Source organism: Anolis sagrei, chromosome 13, assembly GCF_037176765.1.
Source record: "Anolis sagrei isolate rAnoSag1 chromosome 13, rAnoSag1.mat, whole genome shotgun sequence".
Classification (NCBI taxonomy): Eukaryota; Metazoa; Chordata; class Lepidosauria; order Squamata; family Dactyloidae; genus Anolis; species Anolis sagrei.
Window position 1 is genome coordinate 13,071,860 of NC_090033.1, and position 27,992 is coordinate 13,099,851.

The window sequence follows — 27,992 nt, forward strand, 5'->3', positions numbered from 1 at the left end:
GCGGAATGCCATAAGGGAGGGCGCCTGTCTGATATCTACAGGGAGGGCATTCCACAGCCGGGGGGCCACCACCGAGAAGGCCCTATCTCTCGTCCCCGCCGGACGTGCCTGTGAGGCAGGCGGGATCGAGAGAAGGGCCTCCCCAGACGATCTCAAGGTCCTCGTGGGCTCATAGGGTTGTTTTAGGGTTGTTGTTTGTTTTATCAGTGATAAAAAATAAATTATCACACCAACAGTCAACAACAGAGGGAGAGGGAAGCTTCAGAAGTTCCCCCTGTCCCATTTGGAGGGTTTTTTAGCATATTGCGCAATCGCGTCTGCCATTAACGAATCGATTCGTAATTGTTTCGTAATTTTACGAAATTTCGTATATTTCGAACTTTTTTAAAGGAAAATTTCGGAATTCTTTTAAGAAACGAAACGCAAAAAACCCCTAAAAACGAATCGAGTTTAGAAACAAATTTTTCCGTGGTTACCCAGCCCTAATACCTTGTATGTATCCTTTCCAATTTTGAAACATGGCTCTTCTGTCCCTTTCAGTCAGTCTTCTCTTCTCCAAGCACAGAAGGATTTATGGTTCCCACTTCCTTGACCATTGTGGTGGACACTTCCTAGCTTCTCCATATCCTTCTTGCAGTGTCCAGAACTGCAGGTGAGGTCTATCTTATTTCCAGAGATTTCATGGACAAACAAGAATGATTGTTTTGGAAGACATTTTGGAACAGAGGATACCCCCTTTCTAACAGAAGCTTCAGACACATCGTTTCTGTCCAGGAACCTGAGAATCCAGTCTGAACAATATGACGAGAGAAGTGTTGTGCGAGTGAAGGGAAGACAATAAGCATTTCCCTAATTTATAACTAGGAAATCAGGGAAGTTATTACCAACAATAATTTCTCCATAGTTTAGTCTCAGTAATGGAAGATGTAATGCAATTAACATTATGCATTCTTTTGGAATGAGCACCATGACTGAACAATCCAGGGTTGTACGCAACTACAAACTCCATCAGCTGACACCTTAATTAAAAGCCATTCAGAACTAATTCCCTCCAAACTGGGGAGGCTGGTGTGATATAGAACGTCGGAAGCCAACCGAGACAAACAAGAGTCCTTTCATGCTCGTTCGTCAAGAGCATGGCATTTCTTGCAACTCTCGGGATGCTTGTGTTATATGCCAGCCTTTTTATTCTAGTCTTCGGGATCGCAGGGCTGATTTATTACGATCAGACCAGGATACACATCCCACCGGGAATCGAATACCCTGGTAAATTACGGATTTACCATTCAATTATCCAGTTTTTAGGGTTTTGGGTAAGTTTTCCTGATCTTAACACCTTTCTCTGTATCTTTGTGTATGTTTATATGACATTATCATATGGAAGCTCTCTTTCTCTGGATGTCGAACATGGAAAGGGATGTAATTTTTTTGAGGTTAATTGTGGGAATATTTTGATAGTTTGGTTTCTAGTTTGTAAATGGGATTCTAGTTCTCGCTTTCAGAAGTGTCCAATTATTTCACCCAAAATTTGGATCCGTTTTGATTAGGCCTGGGTAACAAAGGAAAAATTTGTTTCTAAAATCGATTTGTATTTGGGGGTTTTTTTTGTTTCGATATTTAAAATAATTACAAAATTTTCCTTTTAAAAAGTTCGATATTTACGAAATTTCGTAAATGGTAAAAAATTAACGAATCGATTTCCGAAACAATAACGAATCGATTCGTTAATTGCGGACGCAACCGCGAAATACGCTAAAAAACCTCCAAAACCTTCTGAAGCTTCCCTCTCCCTCTGTTGTTGACTGTTGGTGTGATATTATAATTTTTTTTCACTAATTAAACCATAAAACTGGTCCAGACATGCGGAAATAATAACGAAACGACCTCAAAACAATAACGAAACGAATACAATATCGAAATACGAAGCATTTACAAAACGTTTTTGAAAATTCGTTTTTTTAATAATTGCTCCAGAATGGTTCGTTATCGTTTTGTAATTGAAAAAATTAACGAATTATTAACGAATTACGAATTAACGAAACGAAACCGCCCAGCCCTAGTTTTTATCCCACAGCTTAGTGGACATCCAAAAAAGAGGCATAATAGGTGCCAGAAAATGGGATACAAATTTGTCAAAATACCACTGTGTCACACAATTTTTGATCCTGGGTTGTAATTCCCGAATTGGTTTTGTCATAAAAACATGCGGAAAATGTATTAAATTGCAAACACTTGGGACATCCTGCTATAGAACATTTTGCAATAGTTTTTCAATGAATACGTCTAATGCCATGACCACAAAATACAGTTCCTCATGTTGTGTTGTGACCCCCAACTGTAAAATGAGGTTTCCTGCTACTATATAACTATAATTTTGCTACTGTTATGAATAGTAATGCAAATATCTGATATGCAGGATGTATATTTATTAGGGCTGGGCGGTTTCGTTTCGTTAATTCGTAATTCGTTATTAATTCGTTATTTTTTTGATAACAAAGCAATATTGAACCATTCAGGAGCAACTAAAAATCGAAACGAATTTTTCAATTCGTTTCGTAATTGTTTCGTAATTGTTTCGAAATCGTTTCGAAATCGTTTTGAAATCATTTCGTTATTATTTCCGCATGTCTGGTGCAAGTTTTATAGTTATTGTTTGTTTTATCAGTGAAAAAAATATATAATTATCACACCAACAGTCAACAACAGAGGGAGAAGGAAGCTTCATAAGTTCCCCCTGTCCCATTTGGAGGTTTTTTTAGCGTATTGTGTGGTCGCGTCCGCCATTAACAAATCGATTCGTAATTGTTTCGTAATTGTTTCGTAATTTCTGAAATTTCGTAAATTTTGAACTTTTTTAAAGAAAAAATTCGGAATTCTTTTAAAAATCGAAACGCAAAAACCCCCTAAAAATGAATCGAGTTTAGAAACAATTTTTTCCGTGGTTGCCCAGCCCTATGGTTACAAATTCAACATCATTAAAGCTTAGTGACATAAACACTATGTTTGGGGGAGTATAGATAATGGATGATGAGATTTGCATTACCTTCAACCGATTCAGTTCTGACTTTCACAGACCACTGAGACCCCCATGAATTACAGACCTGGTCCAAACTTGACAAACAGAATAACCAACACAAAATACTGGAGAGATTTGGGGAAAATAGACCCTGACATTTGGGAGTTGCAGTTGTTGGATGTATCCCTTGCTATCTAAGAGCATTCTGAACTCCAACAGAAATGAACCAAACTTGGAATACAGAACTTACAGAGATCCCCAGGTTTCAGCGGTGACCAGGGGAGCATTTGCACAGCTCAGGCTCGTGCGCCAGCTGCGCCCGTACCTTGGGAAGTCTGACTTGGCCACGGTAGTACACGCTCTGGTCACATCCCGCCTTGACTACTGCAATGCTCTCTACGTGGGGCTGCCCTTGAAGACGGCCCGGAAGCTTCAGCTAGTCCAGCGCGCGGCAGCCATGTTATTAACAGGAGCGGGACGCAGGGAGCACACAACGCCCTTGTTGTTCCAGCTCCACTGGCTGCCGATCTGCTACCGGGCCCAATTCAAGGTGCTGGTGTTGGCCTATAAAGCCCTAAACGGTTCTGGCCCAAAATACCTTTCGGACCGCATCTCGGCCTATGAGCCCACGAGGACCTTGAGATCGTCTGGGGAGGCCCTTCTCTCGATCCTGCCTGCCTCACAGGCACGTCTGGCGGGGACGAGGGATAGGGCCTTCTCGGTGGTGCCCCCCCGGCTGTGGAACACCCTCCCTGTAGACATCGGACAGGCGCCCTCCCTTATGACATTCCGCAAAAGACTAAAGACATGGTTATTTGAGAAGGCGTTTGACTAAGTGCTACAACAATTGGCAATGATGACTGGAACGGAATATGGATAACGAGATTGGTTTATGATTCTACGATGAGACAGCGCGGATGATTTAGTGTAATTGTATTGTATTGCTGATAGTTATGTTGATATTACTGTTGTGATATTCCCTTATTGTAAACTGTTTTTATATGTTGTACACCGCCGTGAGTCGCCCTAGGGCTGAGAACGGCGGTCAACAAATGCAGTAAATAAATAAATAAATAAATAAACTTCCATGACCAACAGAAAATACTGGAGAAGTTTGGGGAAAATAGACCTTGACATTTGAGTGTTGCAGTTGCTTGGAGTATTCTGGAGGGGTCCGGGCCCAGATCCAGTGAGGAGACTTGTGCCTCCATTGAATCTGCCTAGTGGTGTGGCAAGGAAGAGCTGGCTGTTTGACTGGCCGGGGGGGGGGGGCAGCAGCCATTGCGAAGAGGCAAAGGGGTGGGGCCAAAGGAGTCAGACTTGCAACCCCTCCTAAATGGCCAACTGACCCCTCCGGGGGCTGCGACCCTCAGGTTGAGAACTGCTGTCATAGAGTCTCAACCAATTCAACCACCAAAGCAATGTTTCTAGAGTAGAACAGCTACTTTCAAAGCAAGGAAACTGCACTGTCAAACAGGAATAACACTTTCAAACCAGGAACAGAACATTTCTCAAATTTTGTTACATAGTGTTACTTAATTTTTATTTGACCATATCAGAGGCAATCGAGTGTAGACTCACCCTATGGCTGTCATTCCTTGTGTATAAGTCCTGCATGCATGCTACATTGAATTCTTCCTTGTCCTTGTTTTGCTCTAAATAGGCACTCGTCTGTGAGAAGCTTGGCATTTGCCACAGGTATAAAGCCATTGCCACTTTCTATAAAGTAATCCCATTGAAGAAGAGCCCAGCGTTGATTACCAAGAACTTGCTTTTTGAAGACATTCCGGTGAGAGTGTATTGGCCCAAAACGACTTCTGGAAACAGAAAAGGAGTGGTTGTCATTGCTGCAGGCGCCGGTCTTTTTGGAAACATTTGTAAGTTCTCCGAATGAAGCCCATGAGATTCCATTTGATAGAATTGCAAGGATTTGGCATAGAACTTTAGCGTAAGGTTTTCCTACAATGCCTGTAAGTGAGCCAGCAAAAAAAATGTGGTTGTGATTCCTGCTTTATGTCTGCTTTGTGTCTGTCCTGCTTTCACACTGTAGCCTGAAGAGCTGTGCAAAGCTTTGGAGGGTCTATGTATTGTCGAAGGCTTTTCACAACCTCACAACCTCTGAGGATGCTTCCCACAGATGCAGAAGAGAATGCTTCTAGAACATGGCCAAAGAGCCCAAGAAACCTACAACAACCCTTCGGAGGGCTGCTTTGTAGGGCTGGGCGGTTTTGTTCGTTAATTTCGTAATTCGTTATTGATTCGTATTTAAATTAGCTTACGATCTGATATTGAGCCATGCAGGAGCAACTAAAAATCGAAACGAATTTTTCAATTTATTTCGTAATTGTTTCGTAATTATTTATTTATTTATTTATTTATTTACTGTCCTTGTATACCGCCGTTTCTCAGCCTAACTGGCGACTCAACGCGGTTTACCACAAAATATACAGTGCACAGTATACAATTAAAACCATAAAAACATAATACACAATATTACACGTAAATCACAATCCAATACATCTCCTAACTAAAATCCTGGTCCAATTTCATCATCCATATTACCAATCCGTAATCAACACATTCATTGCACCGAATTAACCAAATGCCTGCTTGAACATCCAAGTTTTTAGTCTTCTTCGGAATACCATCAGCGAGGAGGCTGATCTTACCTCCATGGGAAGGGCGTTCCAGAGCCGAGGGGCCACCACAGAAAAGGCCCTGTCTCTTGTCCCCGCCAGCCGCACCTGTGAAGCAGGCGGGATAGAGAGCAAGGCCTCCCCAGAAGATCTTGGTTCGAAATCGTTTCAAAATTGTTTCGTTATTATTTCCGTATGTCTGGTGCAAGTTTTATAGTTGTTTGTTTTATCAGTGATAAAAAAATAAATTATCACACCAACAGTCAACAACAGAGGGAGAGGGAAGCTTCAGAAGTTCCCCCTGTCCCATTTGGAGTTTTTTTTAGCGTATTGCGCAATCGCGTCCGCCATTAACGAATCAATTCGAAATTTACGAAATTTCGTAAATAACGAATTTTTTTTAAAGAAAAATTCGGAATTCTTTTAAAAAACGAAACGCAATGGACTCCGTAAAAATGAAACGAGTTTAGAAACAAATTTTTTCCGTTGTTACCCAGCCCTACTGCTTTGTAATCTGGAGATTTGTATGGTTCATTAATCCAAATCTTTAAATTACTAATCAGAAAGGACTCCCCTCTGAAGCATTACAAAACAAAATGGAAGTCTCCAAAATATTTTGGGAGATTAGTAAAAAAAAATGTTTTGGAGTCTTTCAAGATTTAATAATTACCTGGGGCAGGAGGTGGAAAGGGGGCTGATGTGATTGACAATGGCAGCTGCGTGTGTTTTTTTTCCTTGTCAGCCAATCACATGGCTTTCTGCAAAGTTGGTCTCCTCCCCGCAGTGTCTTGTAGTTTTTTATGGAAAAAACCTTTTTAAAATTCCTTGAAATCAGGAAAAAGATGACTTTCAAGACAGGATCATATTGAAAGAAAACAAAAACTATAACCAAAATCTACAACAAGTTGCTGGACTGGACGATGGAGACAGAGCTAGTCAAGGAACGCATGATCAAATGGGCATCAAATATTGGAAGAGTGATAAAACTGAATGAATGGGAGAAGCTATGGACTAAAAAGATCAAAGGAGAATTTGATTAAGATGTTCTATAGATGGTACATGACCCCTCAAAAACTAAGCGCAATGTATAGAAATACCCAGAACAAATGTTGGAAATGCGATATGCAGGTCGGAACATTCTTTCACGCCTAGTGGACATGCCCCAAGATGAAGATCTTTTGGAAGATGGTACAGGAGATATGTGAGAAGATATTGAAAAGAAAGATCCAGCTAAAACCAGAATAAATTCTGTTAGGACTAGCAGATGAAGAAGTGGAAAGGAACCGAAACGATGACATCTTATTTACATACCTCTCTACTGCAGTGAGAATGGTAATAGCAAAAAAATGGAAACAAAGTGAACTCGCAACGAAAGAAGAATGGCTAAATAAAATTCAAGAAATCAAAGATGCGGACAATAGGTTTGGGCGGTTTCGTTCGTTAATTTCGTAATTTGTTATTAATTCGTATTTAAATTAGCTTACGATCTAATATTGAGCCATGCTGGAATAGTGTGAGGAGTAATTAAGATTCGAAACAATTTTTTCAATTTATTTCGTAATTATTTCGAAATTATTTCGTAATTAATTCGTAATTATTTCATAATTATTTTTGCATGTCTGGTGCAAGTTTATAGTTGTTGTTTGTTTTATCACACCAACAGTCAACAACAGAGGGAGAGGGAAGCTTCAGAAGTTCCTCCTGTCCCATTTGGAGGTTTTTTTTAGCATATTGCGCAATCTCGTCCGCCATTAACGAATCGATTCGTAATTATACGAAATTTCGTAAATTTCGAAATTTTTTAAAGGAAAATTTCGGAATTATTAAAAAAAAACGAAACGCAAGGGCCCCCTAAAAACAAAACGAGTTTAGAACCAAATTTTTCCGTGGTTACCCAAGCCTAGCGGACAAACTAACGTTTGCTTTAAAAGAATCTCATGGTAGATCGATCGTAAAGACAAATTGGAAAATGGTGGACGATTACTTCACCGAAGAAAACAGACAAAAAAATGAATAAAAAGCAAGGAAGAGTATGACACAGGAAAGCAGTATAGAAGAGAAAGAAATTAGAAAAAACATCAAGATCACGATATAAGTAGAAAGGGAAGACTTATTAAAGGCAGAATGGAACAGACTGGCAGTGGATATATGGAGAAGAAGATTGGAAGTTGACGTGAATTCCCCTACTCCCCCCTTTTTTTCCTTCACCCTCGACACCCCACTCCTTTTTCTCTCTCTTCTCTTGCCCCTCCCCCTCCCCCTGTTAAATTTTTAATTTTTAATTTAATTTTATAGATTCGGCCCAACATCACCCTACTCCCCTACCCTGGTTTTATGTATAAATAAAAGAGCAAAGGTATTTAATAAAAAGTATTTTTTTAAAAATAAAATTCCTAGAAATCAGTGGGTGACTGAATCTTGGCAGACTTAAAGTTGTAAATGTTGCCTACAAGTGTGCCAAGTTACAATCCTGATAACTGATAAGTGTGCCAAGTTACAATCCTGATTCCATCATCCGACTGTGGAACACCCTTCCTGTGGACATCAGACTGGCGCCCTCCCTTATGACATTCCGCAAGAGACTAAAGACATGGTTGTTTGAGAAGGCGTTTGAGTAAGTGCTGCAACAATTGGCAATGACGATTGGAACGGAACATGGATAACGAGATTTGGATTGTGATTCAACGATGAGACGTCGCGAATGACTTAGTGTAATTGTATTATTGATAGTGATGTTGTTTAATGTTGTTTTTGATATTGCTTATGTTGTAAATTGTACCTGATTTTACATGTTGTTCACCGCCGTGAGTCGCCCCAGGGCTGAGAATTTACTACAAGCGCAGTAAATAAATAATAAACTGTAAAAATGATGGAGAAACAAGCCTCGATGTTTCCTCCCATTGCCACTAATGGAACAAATTTTAACAAAACAATTACAATGTTTCGGAGATTTCGGAGATTTTGTAAAGCCCTCCGAAGCTTTACAAAATGAAGCAGGGGTCATCCAAATCTCAAAAATGAATTACTAATCGGATTCCAGCCACTTTGCACATCTCTAGTAAATTGGGATCTCTTTGTCAGCAAATGATTATACTATCAAATAAGTCTCTTAATATACTTCCTGAAATAGTTGAGCATCCTTGGCAATGAATCATTTAATGTAGACATACACCCAGGTCCACACTTTTAACCCGCCAATGACTAAAAGAATTACTGTGAATATAGTTATGTCAGCCTTGAAGCAATAGCTTCTTGATTTTTTCCAAGAAACAAAATTCCGGGAGAGTATAGAATTTTTCCAGTAGGCTTGGGTAACCACGGAAAAATTTGATTCTAAACTCGTTTTGTTTTTAGGGGCCCCTTGCGTTTTGTTTTTTTTAATAATTCCAAAATTTTCCTTTAAAAAATTTCGAAATTTATGAAATTTCGTAAAATTACGAATCGATTCGTTAATGGCGGACGAGATCGCGCAATATGCTAAAAAAAAACTCCAAACGGGACAGGGGGAACTTCTGAAGCTTCCCTCTCCCTCTGTTGTTGACTGTTGGTGTGATAAAACAAACAACAACTATAAAACTTGCACCAGACATGCGAAAATAATGACGAAATAATGACGAAATAATGACGAAATAATGACGAAATAATGACGAAATAATTACGAAATAATTATGAAATAAATTGAAAAAGATGTTTCGAATCTTTATTACTCCTCACACAATTCCTGCATGGCTCAATATTGGATCGTAAGCTAATTTAAATACGAATTAATTACGAATTACGAAATTAACGAACGAAACCGCCCAAGCCTAATACCCAGGTCCACACTTTTAACCCGCCAATGGATCCATTTTAACAGAATTACTGGATTCATCGCTGAGCCTGGAGCCTCAGGTCTCGGCGGTGGCCAGGGGAGCATTTGCACAGCTCCGGCTCGTGCGCCAGCTGCGCCCGTACCTCGGGAAGTCTGACTTGGCCACGGTAGTCCACGCTCTGGTCACATCCCGTATAGATTACTGCAACGCGCTTTACGTGGGGCTGCCCTTGAAGACTGCCCGGAAGCTTCAGATGGTCCAGCGCTCGGCAGCCAGGTTGCTAACGGGAGCAGCTCTCAGGGAGCATACCACTCCTCTGTTGAGCCAGCTCCACTGGCTGCCAATTTCCTACCGGGCACAATTCAAGGTGCTGGCGCTAGCCTACAAAGCCCTAAACGGTTCCGGCCCCACTTACCTCTCCGAACGCATCTCCACCTATGAACCGACGCGGACATTAAGATCGTCCGGGGAGGCCCTGCTCTCGGTTCCGCCTGCGTCACAGGCACGGTTGGCGGGAACGAGAGACAGGGCCTTCTCGGTGGTGGCCCCTCGGTTATGGAACGCCCTACCCAATGACATCAGACAGGCCCCTTCGCTGCTGGCGTTTCGGAAGAAGCTCAAAACCTGGCTCTTTGAGCAAGCGTTTGGCTAATTAGCGCAATTGAATACAGGATGACGGTAAACTGAACATAGGAACGGCATAAGGATATGAGACTGGATCTTGTTTGTGATCGGGGCACTGTGTATGAATGTTGTTGTTTGTGATTGTGTATGCTGTGTTTTAATTGTTATTGCTGTGTTAATTAATATTATGTAAACCGCATTGAGTCACCTAATTTGGTTGAGAAACGCGGTATAGAAATAAAGCAAATAAATAAATAAATAAATAAATACTATGAATATAGTTATGTCAGCCTTGAAGCAGTAGCTTCTTGATTTTTCCAAGAATTAAGGGGGAGTATAGCATCTTTCGAAATAGTCCTGAAACCTGTCAGTAATCTCTTTTCAAATGTTATGTGTTTATTAGATATGGTTGACCATCACTGCCGCTACATTGCTGAGAAAACCGATTCTGTAGCTGTGGCCATTGGGTAAGTGACTTCACACTCATCCTGGTTATATTGGTTAGTAGGTTTGTTTGATTTAAAAAACGGTTTATTTCTTATTATTTCTTTACTTTATTTCTATACCGCTTTTCTCAGCCCTCGGGCGACTCAAAGCGGTGAACAACATCGATACAAAACATCATGAGACAAGTATGTTGTTGTTCATTCGTTCAGTCGTCTACGACTCTTCGTGACCTCATGGACCAGCCCACGCCAGAGCTCCCTGTCGGCCGTCACCACCCCCAGCTCCCTCAAGGTCAGTCCAGTCACTTCAAGGATGCCATCCATCCATCTTGCCCTTGGTCGGCCCCTCTTCCTTTTGCCTTCCACTTTCCCCAGCATCATTGTCTTCTCTAGGCTTTGCTGTCTCCTCATGATGTGGCCCTAGGACTTCAACTTTGTCTCTAGTATCCTTCCCTCCAATGAGCAGCTGGGGGATGGACTGGTTGGATCTTCTCGCGGTCCAAGGCACTCTCAGCACTTTCCTCCAACACCACAGCTCAAAAGCATCGATCTTCCTTCGCTCAGCCTTCCCAAAGGTCCAGCTCTCACATCCGTAGGTGACTACAGGGAAGACCATGGCTTTGACTAGGCAATGGATCTTGGTTGCCAGTCTGATGTCTCTACTCTTGACTATTTTATCGAGACTGGACATTGCTCTCCTCCCAAGAAGGAAGCGTCTCCTGATTTCCTGGCCACAGTCTGCATCTGCAGTAATCTTTGCACCTTGGGTAATCTTTGCACCTTGGATAACCACGGAAAAATTTGGTTCTAAACTCGTTTTGTTTTTAGGGGGCCCTTGTGTTTCGTTTTTTTAAAATAATTCCAAAATTTTCCTTTAAAAAATTTCGAAATTTATGAAATTACGTAAAATTACGAATCGATTTGTTAATGACGGACGAGATTGCGCAATATGCTAAAAAAATCTCCAAATGGGACAGGAGGAACTTCTGAAGCTTCCCTCTCCCTCTGTCACGGCCTCCACATCTTCTCCCTCTATTTCCCAGTTGTCAATTATTCTTGTTGCCATAATCTTGGTTTTTTTAACGTTTAGCTGCAACCCGGCTTTTGCGCTTTCTTCTTTCACCTTGATTAGAAGGTGACAAGTATAGGGCAATTAAAAACAATTGTAACATAAATCATTAAACATCAGTATAACAATCATGAGCGCCTCAACAGTAAAATTAGAATCCAGTGTCATCATCCATTATTCCGTATTCCTATGTTCCATTACACTGTTTAATCAAATGCTTGTTCAAACAGCCAGGTCTTCACTTTCCTCCGAAACGCCAGCAAGGAGGGGGCCGATGTGATATCTGCAGGCAGGGCGTTCCACAGCCGAGGGGCCACCACTGAGAAGGCCCTGTCTCTCGTCCCCACCAAGCACCTGTGATGCAGGTGGGACAGAAAGCAGGGCCTCCCCAGATGATCTTAGTGTCCTAGTCGGTTCATAGGAGGAATCATAGAATCAAAGAGTTGGAAGAGACCTCATGGGCCATCCAGTCCAACCCCATTCTGCCAAGAAGCAGGAATATTGCATTCAAATCACACCTGACAAATGGCCATCCAGCTTCTGCTTAAAAGCTTCCAATGAAGGAGCCTCCACCACACTCCGGGGCAGAGAGTTCCACTGCTGAACGGCTCTCACAGTCAGGAAGTTCTTCCTAATGTTCAGATGGAATCTCCTCTCTTATAGTTTGAAGCCATTGTTCCACGTCCTAGTCTCCAAGGAAGCAGAAAACAAGCTTGCTCCCTCCTCCCTGTGACTTCCTCTCACATATTTATACATGGCTATCATATCTCCTCTCAGCCTTCTCTTCTTCAGGCTAAACATGCCCAGTTCCCTAAGCCGCTCCTCATAGGGCTTGTTCTCCAGACCCTTGATCATTTTAGTCGCCCTCCTCTGGACACATTCCAGCTTGTCAAGATCTCTCTTGAATTGTGGTGCCCAGAATTGGACACAATATTCCAGATGTGGTCTAACCAAAGCGGAATAGAGGGGTAGCATTACTTCCCTGGACCTAGACACTATGCTCCTCTTGATGCAGGCCAAAATCCCATTGGCTTTTTTTGCCGCCACATCACATTGTTGGCTCATGTTTAACTTGTTGTCCACGAGGACTCCAAGATCTTTTTCACACGTACTGCTCTCGAGCCAGGCATCGTCCCCCATTCTGTCTCTTTGCATTTCGTTTTTCCTGCCAAAGTGGAGTTCGGAGAGGTAAGTAGGGCCAGAACCGTTTAGGGCTTTATAGGCTAACGCCAGCACTTTGTTTGTTTTTTTTAATGTAATTTTTATTAATTTTCACAAAATATTACAGCACAACATATAAACTTCCACCTGTTACAAAAGAAGAAAAGAGAAAGAAAAAAACCCGCGAGCATACAAACATTTAACACCCTAGTGTGACTTCCGTTCTTCTTACTTAACCTTTACTATCTTTTCTCCATTCTTTCAGTCTCTTTCCCTTCTTTTCCCTTAGTTGCCTCATATTGCAAGTGAAAGAACATCCTAATATTATTCCTATCTCTCTTCTTTCAGTTTGTTAACCAGTCTCTACTTTCCATATATTCTTGTAAGTCAGACCAATCCGTTGGCTTCATACCTCATCCGTTGTGTTGCCTCAACCAGTATGTTTTTCTCCACTTTGGCAGAAAAAACGAAATGCAAAGATACAGAATGGGGGACAATGCCTGGCTCGAGAGCAGTACGTGTGAAAAAGATCTTGGAGTCCTCGCGGACAACAAGTTAAACATGAGCCAACAATGTGATGTGGCGGCAAAAAAAGCCAATGGGATTTTGGCCTGCATCAAGAGGAGCCTAGTGTCTAGATCTAAGGAAGTAATGCTACCCCTCTATTCTGCTTTGGTTAGACCTCACCTGGAATATTGTGTCCAATTCTGGGCACCACAATTCAAGAGAGATATTGACAAGCTGGAATGTGTCCAGAGGAGGGCGACTCAAATGATCAAGGGTCTGGAGAACAAGCCCTATGAGGAGCGGCTTAGGGAACTGGGCATGTTTAGCCTGAAGAAGAGAAGGCTGAGAGGAGATATGATAGCCATGTATAAATATGTGAGAGGAAGCCACAGGGAGGAGGGAGCAAGCTTGTTTTCTGCTTCCTTGGAGACTAGGACGCGGAGCAATGGCTTCAAACTACAAGAGAGGAGATTCCATCTGACCATGAGGAAGAACTTCCTGACTGTGAGAGCCGTTCAGCAGTGGAACTCTCTGCCCCGGAGTGTGGTGGAGGCTCCTTCTTTGGAAGCTTTTAAACAGAGGCTGGATGGCCATTTGTCAGGGGTGATTTGAATGCAATATTCCTGCTTCTTGGCAGAATGGGGTTGGACTGGATGGCCCATGAGGTCTCTTCCAACTCTTTGATTCTATGATTCTATGATTCTATGATTCTATGATTCTATGATTCTATGATTCTATGATTCTATGATTCTATGATTCTATGATTAGTTCATCCATGTCCTTTATATCTATTATTTTTTCTAACCAATCCATTTTTGACGGAGTTTTATCCTCTAACGCCAGCACTTTGAATTGTGCCCAGTAGCAAACTGGCAGCCAGTGGAGCTGGCTGCCAGTTTGGAGTAGTAGTTTGGAGTAGTATGTTCCCTGGGAGCCTCCCCTGTTAGCAACCTGGCTGCCGAACGCTGCACCATTTGAAGCTTCCGAGCAGTCTTCAAAGGCAACCCCACGTAGAGGGCGTTGCAGTAGTCTATACGGGATATAACCAGAGCGTGGACTACCTTGGCTAAGTCAGATTTCCCAAGGTACGGGCACAGCTGGAATGCTCCCCTGGTCACCGCTGAAACCTGAAGTTCCAGGCTCAGCGATGAGTCCAAGATCACACCCAAGCTGCGAACCTGCATCTTCAGGAGGAGTGTGACCCCGTCCAACACAGGCTGTAACCCTATGCCGTGTTCGGCCTTGCAACTGACCAGGAGTACCTCTGTCTTGTCTGGATTCAATTTCAATTTGTTCGCCCTCATCCAGACCGTTACAGCGGCCAAGCACCGGTTCAGGACCTGAACAGCCTCCTTAGTAGCAGGTGGAAAGGAGTGACAGAGTTGGACATCATCCGCGTTTCGGATGTAGAGGGTGCTGGTGGTTCGATTTGAAAGTCAGTTCCGATATTCACAGAAAAAAAATGTTCAAAACTTCTCGAAATCGCTTCAAAAAGTCAAATCTTTCCAAATTTATTCCGAATTACGAAGATTCTGACCGAACCTAATCATTAGGCCTGGGTAACAACGCAAAAATTTGCTTCTAAAATCGATTTGTATTTGGGGGTTTTTTTTGTTTCGATATTTAAAATAATTACAAAATTTTCCTTTTAAAAAGTTCGATATTTACGAAATTTCGTAAATGGTAAAAAATTAACGAATCGATTTCCGAAACAATAACGAATCGATTCATCAATGGCGGACGCGACCGCGAAATACGCTAAAAAACCTCAAAAACCTTCTGAAGCTTCCCTCTCCCTCTGTTGTTGACTGTTGGTGTGATATTATAATTTTTTTTCACTAATTAAAATATAAAACTGGCCCAGACATGCGGAAATAATAACGAAACGACCTCAGAACAATAACGAAACGAATACAATATCGAAATACGAAGCATTTACAAAACGTTTTTGAAAATTCGTTTCTTTTAATAATTGCTCCAGAATGGTTCGTTATCGTTTTGTAATTGAAAAAAATAACGAATTATTAACGAATTACGAATTAACGAAACGAAACCGCCCAGCCCTAGTGTCTAGATCTAAGGAAGTAATGCTACCCCTCTATTCTGCTTTGGTTAGACCACACCTGGAATATTGTGTCCAATTCTGGGCACCACAATTCAAGAGAGATATTGACAAGCTGGAATGTGTCCAGAGGAGGGCGACTCAAATGATCAAGGGTCTGGAGAACAAGCCCTATGAGGAGCGGCTTAAGGAGCTGGGCATGTTTAGCCTGAAGAAGAGAAGACTGAGAGGAGATATGATAGCCATGTATAAATATGTGAGAGGAAGCCACAGGGAGGAGGGAGCAAGCTTGTTTTCTACTTCCCTGGAGACTAGGACAATGGCTTCAAACTACAAGAGAGGAGATTCCATCTGAACACGAGGAAGAACTTCCTGACTGTGAGAGCCGTTCAGCAGTGGAACTCTCTGCCCCAGAGTGTGGTGGAGGCTCCTTCTTTGGAAGCTTTTAAGCAGAGGCTGGATGGCCATTTGTCAGGGGTGATTTGAATGCAATATTCCTGCTTCTTGGCAGAATGGGGTTGGACTGGATGGCCCAGGAGGTCTCTTCCAACTCTTTGATTCTATGATTCTATGATTCTAAGGGAGGGCTGTGCCTCAGTCCAAATGCATGACCTGTTTCAAAACACATAGGGAGGCCTAGAACATTCCCTCCCCAAAAACTAATTTATGCTGTTGACGAAATTTCACGTTGCATTATTCATGCCTAAATAATGTATAAGAGAAAATAATTAGCTGAAGACACCCATTTGTTTTTTTTTAAGTTACACCTTTTAATTAAAAGGCAGACACAGTCTTACAATGAATGCAAAGGCGTGATAAGAGTTGGGTGTCATCTGCATATATGTGGCAATGTGCCCCAAAACCCCAGATGACCCCTCCCAGCAGTTTCATCTATATATTGAATACCATTGGGACAAAACAGAGCCCTGAGGGACCCCACAAGCCAGAATCTACCATTTAAGTCTACCATTTAAGAAGAAATACTTAAGTTAATTTCATATACTACGAGGGGTATTTTTTAAGTAAGGTCCATTTGAACATAAGTACTAGGCCTGGGTAACAACGCAAAAATTTGTTTCTAAAATCGTTTTGTAATTGGGGTTTTTTTTTGTTTCGATATTTAAAATAATTACAAAATTTTCCAAAAAAAAAGTTCGGTATTTACGAAATTTCGTAAATATTTACAAAACGTTTTGTAAAGATGGCGCCCTTTTTTTTCAATATTTTTTCAATATTTTTAAAATATTTTTTAAATTTAATTATTAATTTAGTAGAATAGGGAGGAGAAATTAAAATTATTATTAAGGAGGGAAGGCAGGCACTCACTCTGGCGGGCCCTCTAATCAAGGTGGTCAGTTGAAACATTCACACCTCGCTCCAGCAGACAAGAGTCCTTTGTCCCACCCTGGTCATTATTCCACATAAATATATAAACCCTTTTTCCTACTTCCAACAGACCTCACTAGTAGAGGATGCTTGCCATAGATGCAGGCAAAACATCAGGAGAGAATGCCTCGCTCGCCCCTCTCGCTCGCCGCTCGCTCGCCCCTCTCGCTCGCCGCTCGCTCGCCCCTCTCGCTCGCCCCTCTCCCTCGCCCCTCTCGCTCGCCGCTCGCTCGCCCTCTCAACAAAAGATTGCTCCAGGCACTGCCAGGCCATCAAATGCTAATCAAGGTGGTCAGTTGAAATATTCACACCTCGCTCCAGCAGACAAGAGTCCTTTGTCCCACCCTGGTCATTATTCCACATAATAAACCCTTTTTCCTACTTCCAACAGACCTCACTACTACTTCTGAGGATGCTTGCCATAGATGCAGGCAAAACGTCAGGAGAGAATGCCTCGCTCGCCCCTCTCGCTCGCCGCTCGCTCACCCCTCTCGCTCGCCGCTCGCTCGCCCCTCTCACTCGCCATAGATGCAGGCGAAAAGTCAGGAGAAAATGCCTCTAGGCCATGGCCATATGGCCTGAAAAAACCTACAACAACCCAATCAGGGACATCTAATCACCTCTCAACAAAAGATTGCTCCAGGCACTGCCAGGCCATCAAATGCTAATCAAGGTGGTCAGTTGAAACATTCACACCTCGCTCCAGCAGACAAGAGTCCTTTGTCCCACCCTGGTCATTATTCCACATAAATATAAACCCTTATAAATATAGACCTCACTACTACCTCTGAGGATGCTTGCCATAGATGCAGGCAAAACGTCAGGAGAGAATGCCTCGCTCGCCCCTCTTGCTCGCCGCTCGCTCGCCCCTCTCGCTCGCCCCTCTCGCTCGCCGCTCGCTTGCCCCTCTCGCTCGCCATAGATGCAGGCGAAAAGTCAGGAGAAAATGCCTCTAGGCCATGGCCATATAGCCTGAAAAAACCTACAACTCAGAGAGGAGAGCTCCCAGCAAGCATCGGCAGGCGGCCATCTTACGTATTTCCGAAATGGACGGAAATACAAAACTTTTTGGCGCATGCCGTTTCGATATTTAAAAACACTTCCAGGTTAAAGAAAAAGTTTTGTAATCGTTTCGTAATTAAAAAAATAACGAATTTTTTAACGAATTACGAATTAACGAAACGAATTGACCAGCCCTAATAAGTACACAGCAAAAGTTTATTTCAAAAAAGTAAATTTATTTTCAGAAAGTACATACTTGACTCTATTTTTCGACATAGTTGCCAAGTTTGTTCAAACACTTATCATACCTCTGAACCAACTTTAAAATACCCTCTTCACGAATTCTCGCTTCAACTGAAGCCACCAAATCGTCTGTAATCAAAGAAGGGCGGCTGGCACAGTCCTCATCATGGACATTGTCACGGCCATCTTTGAATTGTTGTACATTATTATTATTATTATTATTATTATTATTATTATTATCTTTATTTGTACCCCGCTAACATCTTCTGAAGGACTCGATGCGGCTTACAAAGGCCAAGGCCTCAATAAAACAACAATACAACAATACACATAAACCATAAAGCAAATCAAAACATTAAAGCAATAACAGTAAAGAGTAAAAACAGTACACCATAGCACGATAAAACTAAGGCCGGGCCAAGTGTAAATGGGTACAGATTAAAAGTGCTGAGTGTGACAGTTGAAATATAAGGATTTTTGGGTAAGTACAATGTGAGGACAATTTTAAGTCTCTAGTAAAGTGCTTCTGGGACATATTGCTAGGGTTTCCTATTCTGGAAAGGCATACTGGAATAGCCAAGTCTTCAAGCTCTTCCTAAAGACTGCCAACGTAGGGGCCTGTCTGATGTCCTTGGGGAGGGCGTTCCAGAGTTGGGGGGCTACCACAGAGAAGGCCCTGTCCCACGTCCCCACCAGCCGCTCTTGCGACGCAGGTGGGATCGTTAGCAGATGAACGAAGGGAGCGTGCGGGTTCATAAACGGAGATGCGGTCATGCAGGTAGGCAGGTCCCAAACCGTTTAGGGCTTTGTAGGTGAGCACCTGCACCTTGAATTGGGACCGGAAAATGAACAGCAGCCAATGGAGCTCCTTGAACAGGAGGATTGACCTCCCCTGTAAGGAGCACTGGTTAACATCCTGGCTGTCACCCGTTGGACTAACTGAAATTTCCGAGCCATTTTCAAGGGCAGCCCCACGTAGAGTGCATTAGTCCAATCTAGAGGTGACCAAGGCATGGACCACCCCAGCCAGATCAGCCTTTGCGAGGTACGGTCGCAGTTGGCGCATGAATCTCAATTGTGCAAAAGCCCTTCCGGACACCGCTGACGCCTGAGCCTCAAGCGTAAGAGATGAATCCAAGAGGACTCCCAAATTGCGGACCTGTGGCTTCAGGGGGAGTGTAACCCCATCCAGCACACTTATGCACTTTGCTTTCACTTATAACAATATCACCGTACACTTCACAAATCTGTTGATGAATTTCTGCAGCAGGCAGGTTCCTTGCTGACAAAAACCGTATCACTGAGCGAACCTCACATGCGGCGGGTGAGTTGATAGTCTTAAACATTTTTAAAGCACAGAACAGAACCGTACAGGTTAGCTACAGAGCGGAAACTGAGCACAGTTGTTCCGGTACACGACGCACACGCTCGTTGAACAGGAGGGTTGACCTCTCCTGTAAGGAGCACTGGTTAACATCATTGCGGTATGTGCGCGAACTACTAGTGTCTACAACAAAACGGACCTTACTTAAAAAATACCCCTCGTATATGTTATTTAATAACTGTGAAAGCAGCTACCAATGTGGCTTTCTACATAAAAAAAGAACCCAACAATCTGACCAGTCTAACACAGCTAAATAAAATGTATGAACCCATCTCTGCAGTACCTGTACCACTGTTCTCACTTATCCGTGTTGGAGAAATAATAATAATAATAATAATAATAATAATAATAATAATAATATTTATTACCCGCCTCTCCTCACAGCCCAAGACGAGTTACAAAATACTCTCTCTAGGAATTTTCCTCCAGCACAATTCTATGTCCAGATGTGGACCAAAGAGTCATGATGGAGATCATCGAAATTCTAGGATGGGTGCCCCATCATGACTCTTTGGTCCACATCTGGACATAGAATTGTGTTGGAGGACCTAGAAAATGCCTAGAGATAACATTTTGTAACGTGTCTCGAGCTGGGAGGAGAGGCGGGTAAGAAATAAAGATTATTATTATTATTATTATTATTATTATTATTATTATTATTACTAGCTGTACCTGCTACACGTTGCTGTGGCCAACCTTCCCTCCCTCTTTCTCTCCTCCCTTCCCTCTTTCCTTCCTTTCCTCTTTTTCTTTCCCTATCTCTCATCTTTCTTCCATCTCTACCTGTTTCTTTCCTCCCTTTCTTTGCTCTTTGGTTCCTTCCTTCCTTGCTTCCTTCCCTATCTTTCGTTCCTTCTCTCCTTCCTTCTCTCTCTTTTTCCTTTCATTTTTTATTTCCTTCTCTCCTTCCTTCCTTCCCTCTTTCCCTCCTCTCGTTACTTCTTGACTGTCCCTTCCATTTAATATTGTATTTATATCTTACATAGAAAGAAGGAAAGGAAGAAGGAAGGACAGGAAGGAAGGAAGGAAGGAAAAAGGAAGGGAGGGAGGGAAAGAAGGGAAGGAGGGAAAAGAAAGGAGGGACAGGAAGGGAGGGAGGGAGGGAGGAAGGAGGGAAAGAAGGGAAGGAAGGAAAAAGGGAGGGAGGGAAAGAAGGGAAGGAAGGAAAAGAAAGAAGGAGGGACAGGAAGGGAGGGAGGGAGGAGAAGGAAGGAAGGAAGGAAGGAAGGAAGGAAGGAAGGAAGGAAAGGAGGGGGATGAAGAAAGGAGGGAGGGCAGGAAATGAAAGGGAAGGAAAAGAAGAAAGGGAAAGAAGGAGGAAAGGGAGGGAGGGAGGGAGGAAAAGAAGGAAAGGAAAAAGGAAGGAGGGACAGGAAGGAAGGGAAGGAGGGAAAGAAGGAAAGGAAGGAGAAGGAAGGAAGGGAGGGAGGGACTAGGCTAAGATAATAGTGGAAAACTACCAGCTGGAGGGACAGAGGGACTGGAGGGAGAAAGAGGAGGGACCTTGGAATGGAAATTTACAAGCCAAAAGTAGAGAGCTCAGACAAGGGGAAAGTTTGAAAGGTTTTTCGCCTAGTTATGAGAAGGCGCAAGAAGGAGGGGAAAACAAGTGGAGGGAGAATTGGCTGCTGAGGAAAAGCAGACACTGATAAAAGCTGGTGCCAAAAGAACAAGGTAGAGATGCAGCATACTCAAGGTTTTGACTATAAAACTAAGATGCATCTCAATTTTGGTGTGGCACTTTTTTCTTTGTCAACCCAGCAGGGAGATTTGGCCAAATAAACGTATTGAACGATCTCCTTGCTTCCAGTGTCTGATTCAGGCTTGGGCAATCCATGGTTCTAAATGGTTCTAAAGTACTTACAAAACTAAAGTTCTGGTGGTGAAAATTTCAGAACTCTAACAAAATTTCATAATAAATGGCAGTTCCTAATTGGTTCTGTCATTAAAATCACCAATAATGAAATAATAATTAGACTTTGAAAGTTTTGTTAGAGTTCTGAAATTTTCACCACCAGAACTTTAGTTTTGTAAGTACTTTAGAACCATTTAGAACCATGGATTGCCCAAGCCTAGTCTGATTGAATAGAAATCTTGGAGGTTTGGGGTTCATAAATAAAAGAGGAACATGGCAGCCTGGCCTAACTCTTACTGGGCATTGTTTTTTTTTAGAATAAAATTTTATTAATCAGAACATAAATACATGGAAAGAGGGGGAATATTCAAAAAGAAGATAGAAAAGCAGGAAATAGAGTCAGTGAAAGCAAAAAGAAAATAATAATAGAAAAATAGAAAAATAGAAAAATAGAAAAATAGAAAAATAGAAAAATAGAAAAATAGAAAAATAGAAAAATAGAAAAATAGAAAAATAGAAAAATAGAAAAATAGAAAAATAGAAAAATAGAAAAATACAAAAATACAAAAATACAAAAATACAAAAATACAAAAATCAAAATAAAATGACTTCCATTCTAATCTCAGGATCTTATCTTTTATTTCATTATTATTCACCTCTTCTTTGTTTCTTTCTTCTCTTCTTTTCATAGTCATAAAAAAGAACCCAATCTGTCTTTTTTAAAAAAAATAGATTTCCCGATATTTTTCTTTAGCAAAAAAGTTAATTCGTCCATGTCTCTTATTTCTTTGACCTTGTCCACCCACTCATCAATCGTGGGGATTTGTTCCTTTTTCCAAAGTTTTGCAAAAATGATTCTAGCCGCTGTTGTAATAAACGTTAATAGTTTGTCTTCATTTTCATCCAGTTGTAATTCCAAGTCAGTAAAGCCTAACAAATAATACTCTGGTTTTTTCTTAAACTTTTTGTTTAATTTTTTTGGTGTTTCCTCATGGATTAAAGACCAATATTTAGATGTTTCCTTACATGTCCACCACATATGATAGAATGTACCTACTTCCTCACAGCATTTCTTACTGGGTATTGTTGATGTCCTTCAACATGATTCTATGGTATGTTTCCACCAGAAACATGACAGGGATAGGGAGAGCAGAGCTATTTAATGCCTTCTTTGCCTCAGTCTTCTCACACAAAAAAAAAGCCGTCCTCAACCTCAGCAGCATAGAGTTGACCAAGGATTAGGGGAAATCTAACCCCAAATAGGGAAACAAGTTGTCCAAGAATAACTGGTTGTGTGGCCTCATGGACAACAAATTAAATATGAGCCAACAATGTCATGCGGCAGCCAATGAGATATAAGACACCCCGAGTCCCTTCGAGGAGATGGAGACGGAGTAGAAAAATAAATTTCTCCTTCTCCTTCTCCTTCTCCTTCTCCTTCTCCTTCTCCTTCTCCTTCTCCTCCTCCTCCTCCTTCTCCTTCTCCTCCTTCTCCTCCTTCTCCTTCTCCTTCTCCTTCTTCTTCTTCTTCTTCTTCTTCTTCTTCTTCTTTGACCTGCATAGATAAGAGTATAGTGTCTAGGGAAGTCAGCCCCCCCCCCATTCTGCCTTGGCCAGACCACACCTGGAATCACACTGTGTCCAATTCTGGGCACCACACCTATAGGGAGATGTTGACCAGCTGGAATGTGTCCAGAGGAGGTGACTCAAAGAATCAAGCATCTGGAGGACAAGCCCTATGAGGAGCAGCTTCAAGAATTGGGCATGTTTAGTCTGCAGAAAAGAAGGCTGAGAGGAGACATAATGGCAATGTATAAATATGTGAGGGGAAGTCATAGGGAGGAGGTAGCAATCTTGTTTTCTGACTCCCTGGAGACTAGGACACAATGGAACAATGGCTTCAAACGACAGGAAAGGAGATTCCACCTGAACATTAGGAAGAACTTCCTAATTGTGAGAGCTGTACAGCAGTGGAACTCTCTGCCCCTGAGTGTGGTGAAGGCTCCTTTTTTGGAGGCTTTTCACGACGAGACGGGGATGGGACATCCCGCTTGCCCGTCCGAATAGTCTCCGGGATTCTTCCGGACCCGCGCCCACACGCCGGGTCCCGGGGAGAAATGCAGCCAGGGGCTGGGGGGGGGGGGGCTGAGGGGAGAGCGATGCACCGTCGGCGTTCCGCCGCGCCTACCCCCCTCCGGCGGATCTGCACACGGAGGTGGAGCGTGGTAGGGTCTGGCGCTGACAAAGCCCACTTGGCCTGGGGGGCTCTTCCATGGCTTCGTCCGACGGAGATGGACGGGCCACCTTCCTCCTCCCGGGTGGGAGGGGCGATGAAACCTGGGTCTTGTCCACAGCCGGTTTGAGGTTCGAGGGCCCTGACGGCCTCTGTGGGTAACGACGAAACCTGGGGCTTGTCCGCAGCTGGGGTGGATCGGGGGCCCTTGGCCTCCGTGGGTCTGGGATTGTAGGACCGTCGGGTCTCCGCCGACACCAACACCACCGCGCCTGCCCTGTGGAGTGCGGTAGGCAGATGGGCGGGTGGTTTCGCCGTCAGACCGCTCTTCCCTTCTTCCCAGAGGACGGATGTGTCCTGATCCACGGGGGGGGGGGGGGGGCGCTCAGGGAACACACGAGGACCGAGTTGTTTTGTCACACCTGCCGTTTCCGTCGGGTCAGCGCCGGATGCGGAGCGTGGTGTTCGTGCTCAGGTTGCTGTTCTACCTTACTCGCGAGGTGAAAAAAGCCGCCCAGCTCTTCTTTGGAGGCTTTTAAGGAGAGGCTGGATGGCCATCTCTCAGGGGTGCTTTGAGTGACTTTCCTGCTTCTTGGCAGAATGGGGTTGGACTGGATGGCCCACGGGGTCTCTTCCGACTCAAGGATTCTATGATTTTCTACTATTTTAATGCAGAAGTTGACTAGAGGATCAAACTGAAGGACTTACACATTCTAGGAAGGATGTTCTCTCTGTGCATTATCCATTTCCTCCAGCATGATTCTATGGTATACTTCCACCAGAAGTTGGCGATACCTAGAAGTTTTAGAAGAGTTGTTCTCTTTTGGCATTTTTTAGGTCCTCCAACATAATTCTGTGTTATGTTTCCACTAGGGCTGGGCGGTTTCGTTTCGTTAATTCGTAATTCGTTAAAAAATTCGTTAATTTTTCAATTACAAAACGATAACGAACCAGTCTGGAGCAATTTTTTAAGAAAACGAATTTTTAAATCGTTTCGTAAATGTTTTGTATTTCGTTATTGTATTCGTTTCGTTATCGTTTTGAGGTCGTTTCGTTATTATTTCCGCATGTCTGGGGCAAGTTTTATAGTTGTTTTTGGTTTTCTAAGGGTTTTTAATAGGCCTGGGTAACAACGCAAAAATTTGTTTCTAAAATCGATTTGTAATTGGGGTTTTTTTTGTTTCGATATTTAAAATAATTACAAAATTTTCCAAAAAAAAAGTTCGGTATTTCCGAAATTTCGTAAATATTTACAAAACATTTTGTAAAGATGGCACCCTTTTTTTTCAATATTTTTAAAATATTTTTTAAATTTAATTATTAATTTAGTAGAATAGGGAGGAGAAATTAAAATTATTATTAAGGAGGGAAGGCAGGCACTCACTCTGGCGGGCCCTCTCGCTCGCCGCTCGCTCGCCGCTCGCTCGCCCCTCTCGCTCGCCCTCTCGCTCGCTTGCTCAGCCGGTGCCGAGAGAGGAGAGCTCCCAGCAAGCATCGGCAGGCGGCCATCTTACGTATTTCCGAAATGGACGGAAATACAAAATTTTTTGGCGCCTGCCGTTTCGATATTTAAAAACACTTCCAGGTTAAAAAAAAGTTTTGTAATCGTTTCGTAATTCAAAAATTAACGATTTTTTTAACGAATTACGAATTAACGAAACGAATTGACCAGCCCTAGTTTTTAATAGTTGTTTTTGGTTTAATTAAGCTTCAGAAGTTCCCCCTGTCCCATTTGGAGGCTTTTTAGCGTATTGCGCGGTCGCGTCCGCCATTAACGAATCGATTCGTTATTGTTTCGGAAATCGATTCGTTATTGTTTTGTAATTTTTTTCACATTTACGAAATTTCGTAAATATCGAACTTTTTTAAAGGAAAATTTTGTAATTATTTTAAATAACGAAATGCAAAAACCCCCAAAAAACGAATCGATTTTAGAAACAAATTTTTCCGTTGTTACCCAGGCCTAGTTTCCACATGAAGTTGGCCATAGGGTCATTCTGGAGGACCTACTTATGCTTTTGCAAAAGTTGTTCATTTCAGTAAGATTTGCTATTATTATTTATTTATTTATTTATTTGATGCACTTATTAACCGCCATTCTCAGCCCATAAGGGCGACTCATGGCGGTGTACAGTACACATAAAAGACAATTACAAAAAGCCAGTTTCAACAACATATAAACTAACAACAATTACAGACTACACTAAAAATCCGCTTCGTCTCTTAATAGAATCATAACCAGTCTCATATTCCTTGTTCCATTCCAGTTCTCTTTACCGTAATGTTAGCACTTAATTAAATGCCCTCTCGAACAGCCATGTCTTAAGGCTCTTTCGAAAGGACATGAGGGAGGGCGCCTGTCTGATGTCTACAGGGAGAGTGTTCCACAGCCGGGGGGCCACCACCGAGAAGGCCCTCTCCCTCGTCTCCGCCAGCCGTGCCTGTGAGGCAGGCGGGATCGAGAGAAGGGCCTCCTCAGACGATCTCAAGGTCCTCGTGGGCTCGTAGGCCAAGATGCGGTCCGAGAGGTATTTTGGGCCGGAACCGTTTAGGGCTTTGTAGGCCAAAACCAGCACCTTGAATTGGGTCCGGTAGCAAATCGGCAGCCAGTGGAGCTGGGACAACAAGGGCGTTGTGTGCTCCCTGCCACCCGCTCCAGTTAGTAACATGGCTGCCGCGCGCTGAACCAGCTGAAGCTTCCGGGCCGTCTTCAAGGGCAGCCCCACGTAGAGAGCGTTGCAGTAGTCCAGGCGGGATGTGACAAGAGCGTGTACCACTGTGGCCAAGTCAGACTTCCCGAGATACGGGCGCAGCTGGCGCACGAGCCTGAGCTGTGCAAATGCTCCCCTGGTCACCGCTGAAACCTGGGGGTCCAGGCTCAACGATGAGTCCAGGGTCACACCCAAGCTGCGAACCTGTGCCTTCAAGGGGAGTGCGACCCCGTCCAGCACAGGCTGTAACCCTATATCCCGTTCGGCCTTGCGACTGACCAGGAGTACCTCTGTCTTGTCTGGATTTAGTTTCAGTTTCAGTTTTAAATAACGAAACGCAAAAAACCCCAAAAAACGAATCGATTTTAGAAACAATTTTTTCCGTTGTTACCCAGGCCTAGTTTCCACCTGAAGTTGGCCATAGGGTCATTCTGGAGGACCTACTTATGCTTTTGCAAAAGTTGTTCATTTCAGTAAGATTTGCTATTATTATGATTTCACATTGATAGAATGCATCACCTAGATGTACGGATTCAAACCATTTCTCATTTCTGCTTCAGGTTTCGTCTGGCTCCGGATCATCCGTTCCCAATCCCAGTGATGGATTGCTGCACGGCTACCACACACTTTTTGAAAAATGCAGAGGAATACGGAGTGGACCCCAATCGCATCGCTGTCTTCGGAGAATGTAGTGGAGGGACATTTGCTACAGCTGTTTGCCAACATCTGGCAACAAAGAAGGATCTCCCAAAGCTCCGAGGTCAGGTCCTTATATATCCAGTCCTCCAGGCAATGGATTTCAATTTGCCTTCTTATCAGCAAAACCAGTCAGTTCCTATTTTGTTCAAGAAACGAGCCTTGAGGTTTGGCACGATGTATCTGACTGGGAAGAGGATCAACTTGGAGGGCTTAATGAAGAACGCTCATGTTCCCAGGCATTTGTGGGCAAAATACAGAAAATGGATCAATCCTGACTACATCCCAGAAGAATTTAAGGGCAGGGGCTACGTGCCCATGGAGCCAGCTCCGTTTTCCCAAGAACTGTATGAAATCTGCAAAAAAGGCGAGGACCCAATGTTTGCCCCGCTTTTAGCAGAAGACGACATCATCCGCCAGCTCCCCAAGACTTTCCTATTAACCTGCGAATACGATACTGTCCGAGACGATGGGATCTTGTACAAGAAACGGCTAGAGGACAATGGCGTCCCAGTGACGTGGCATCACATCAAGGAGGGCTTCCACGGAATTACCTATGGTTTTGAAAACCGGCTACTGGAATACCCAACTTTGAGAAGCCATTACGAACATGTGATTTGTTTCCTTAACAATTTATAAAACATTTCATCAATTTCCTTCAACACTTAGAATCATAGAATCATCATAGAATCATAGAATCCTAGAGTTGGAAGAGATCTCATGGGCCATCCAGTCCAACCCCATTCTGCCAAGAAGCAGGAATATTGCATTCAAATCACCCCTGACAGATGGCCATCCAGCCTCTGCTTAAAAGCTTCCAAAGAAGGAGCCTCCACCACACTCCGGGGCAGAGAGTTCCACTGCTGAACGGCTCTCACACTCAGGAAGTTCTTCCTCATGTTCAGATGGAATCTCCTCTCTTGTAGTTTGAAGCCATTGTTCCATTGCGTCCTAGTCTCCAAGGAAGCAGAAAACAAGCTTGCTCCCTCCTCCTCCCTGTGGCTTCCTCTCACATATTTATACATGGCTATCATATCTCCTCTCAGCCTTCTCTTCTTCAGGCTAAACATGCCCAGTTCCCTAAGCCGCTCCTCATAGGGCTTGTTCTCCAGACCCTTGATCATTTTAGTCACCCTCCTCTGGACACAT

The 27,992-nt window shown here is 43.1% G+C and overlaps 1 protein-coding gene across 1 annotated transcript; it reads left to right on the forward strand.

Annotated features, from left to right (window-relative positions):
* Nucleotides 1-1,076: 1,076 nt before the first annotated feature.
* Nucleotides 1,077-27,794, forward strand: LOC132764752 (arylacetamide deacetylase-like 4). The gene is made up of 4 exons (XM_067472792.1): nt 1,077-1,313; nt 4,680-4,893; nt 10,492-10,555; nt 26,708-27,794. The coding sequence occupies exons 1-4, from the start codon at nt 1,137-1,139 to the stop codon at nt 27,480-27,482; spliced, it is 1,230 nt and encodes a 409-aa protein (XP_067328893.1). The 5' UTR covers nt 1,077-1,136; the 3' UTR covers nt 27,483-27,794.
* The last annotated feature ends 198 nt before the right edge of the window (nt 27,795-27,992 follow it).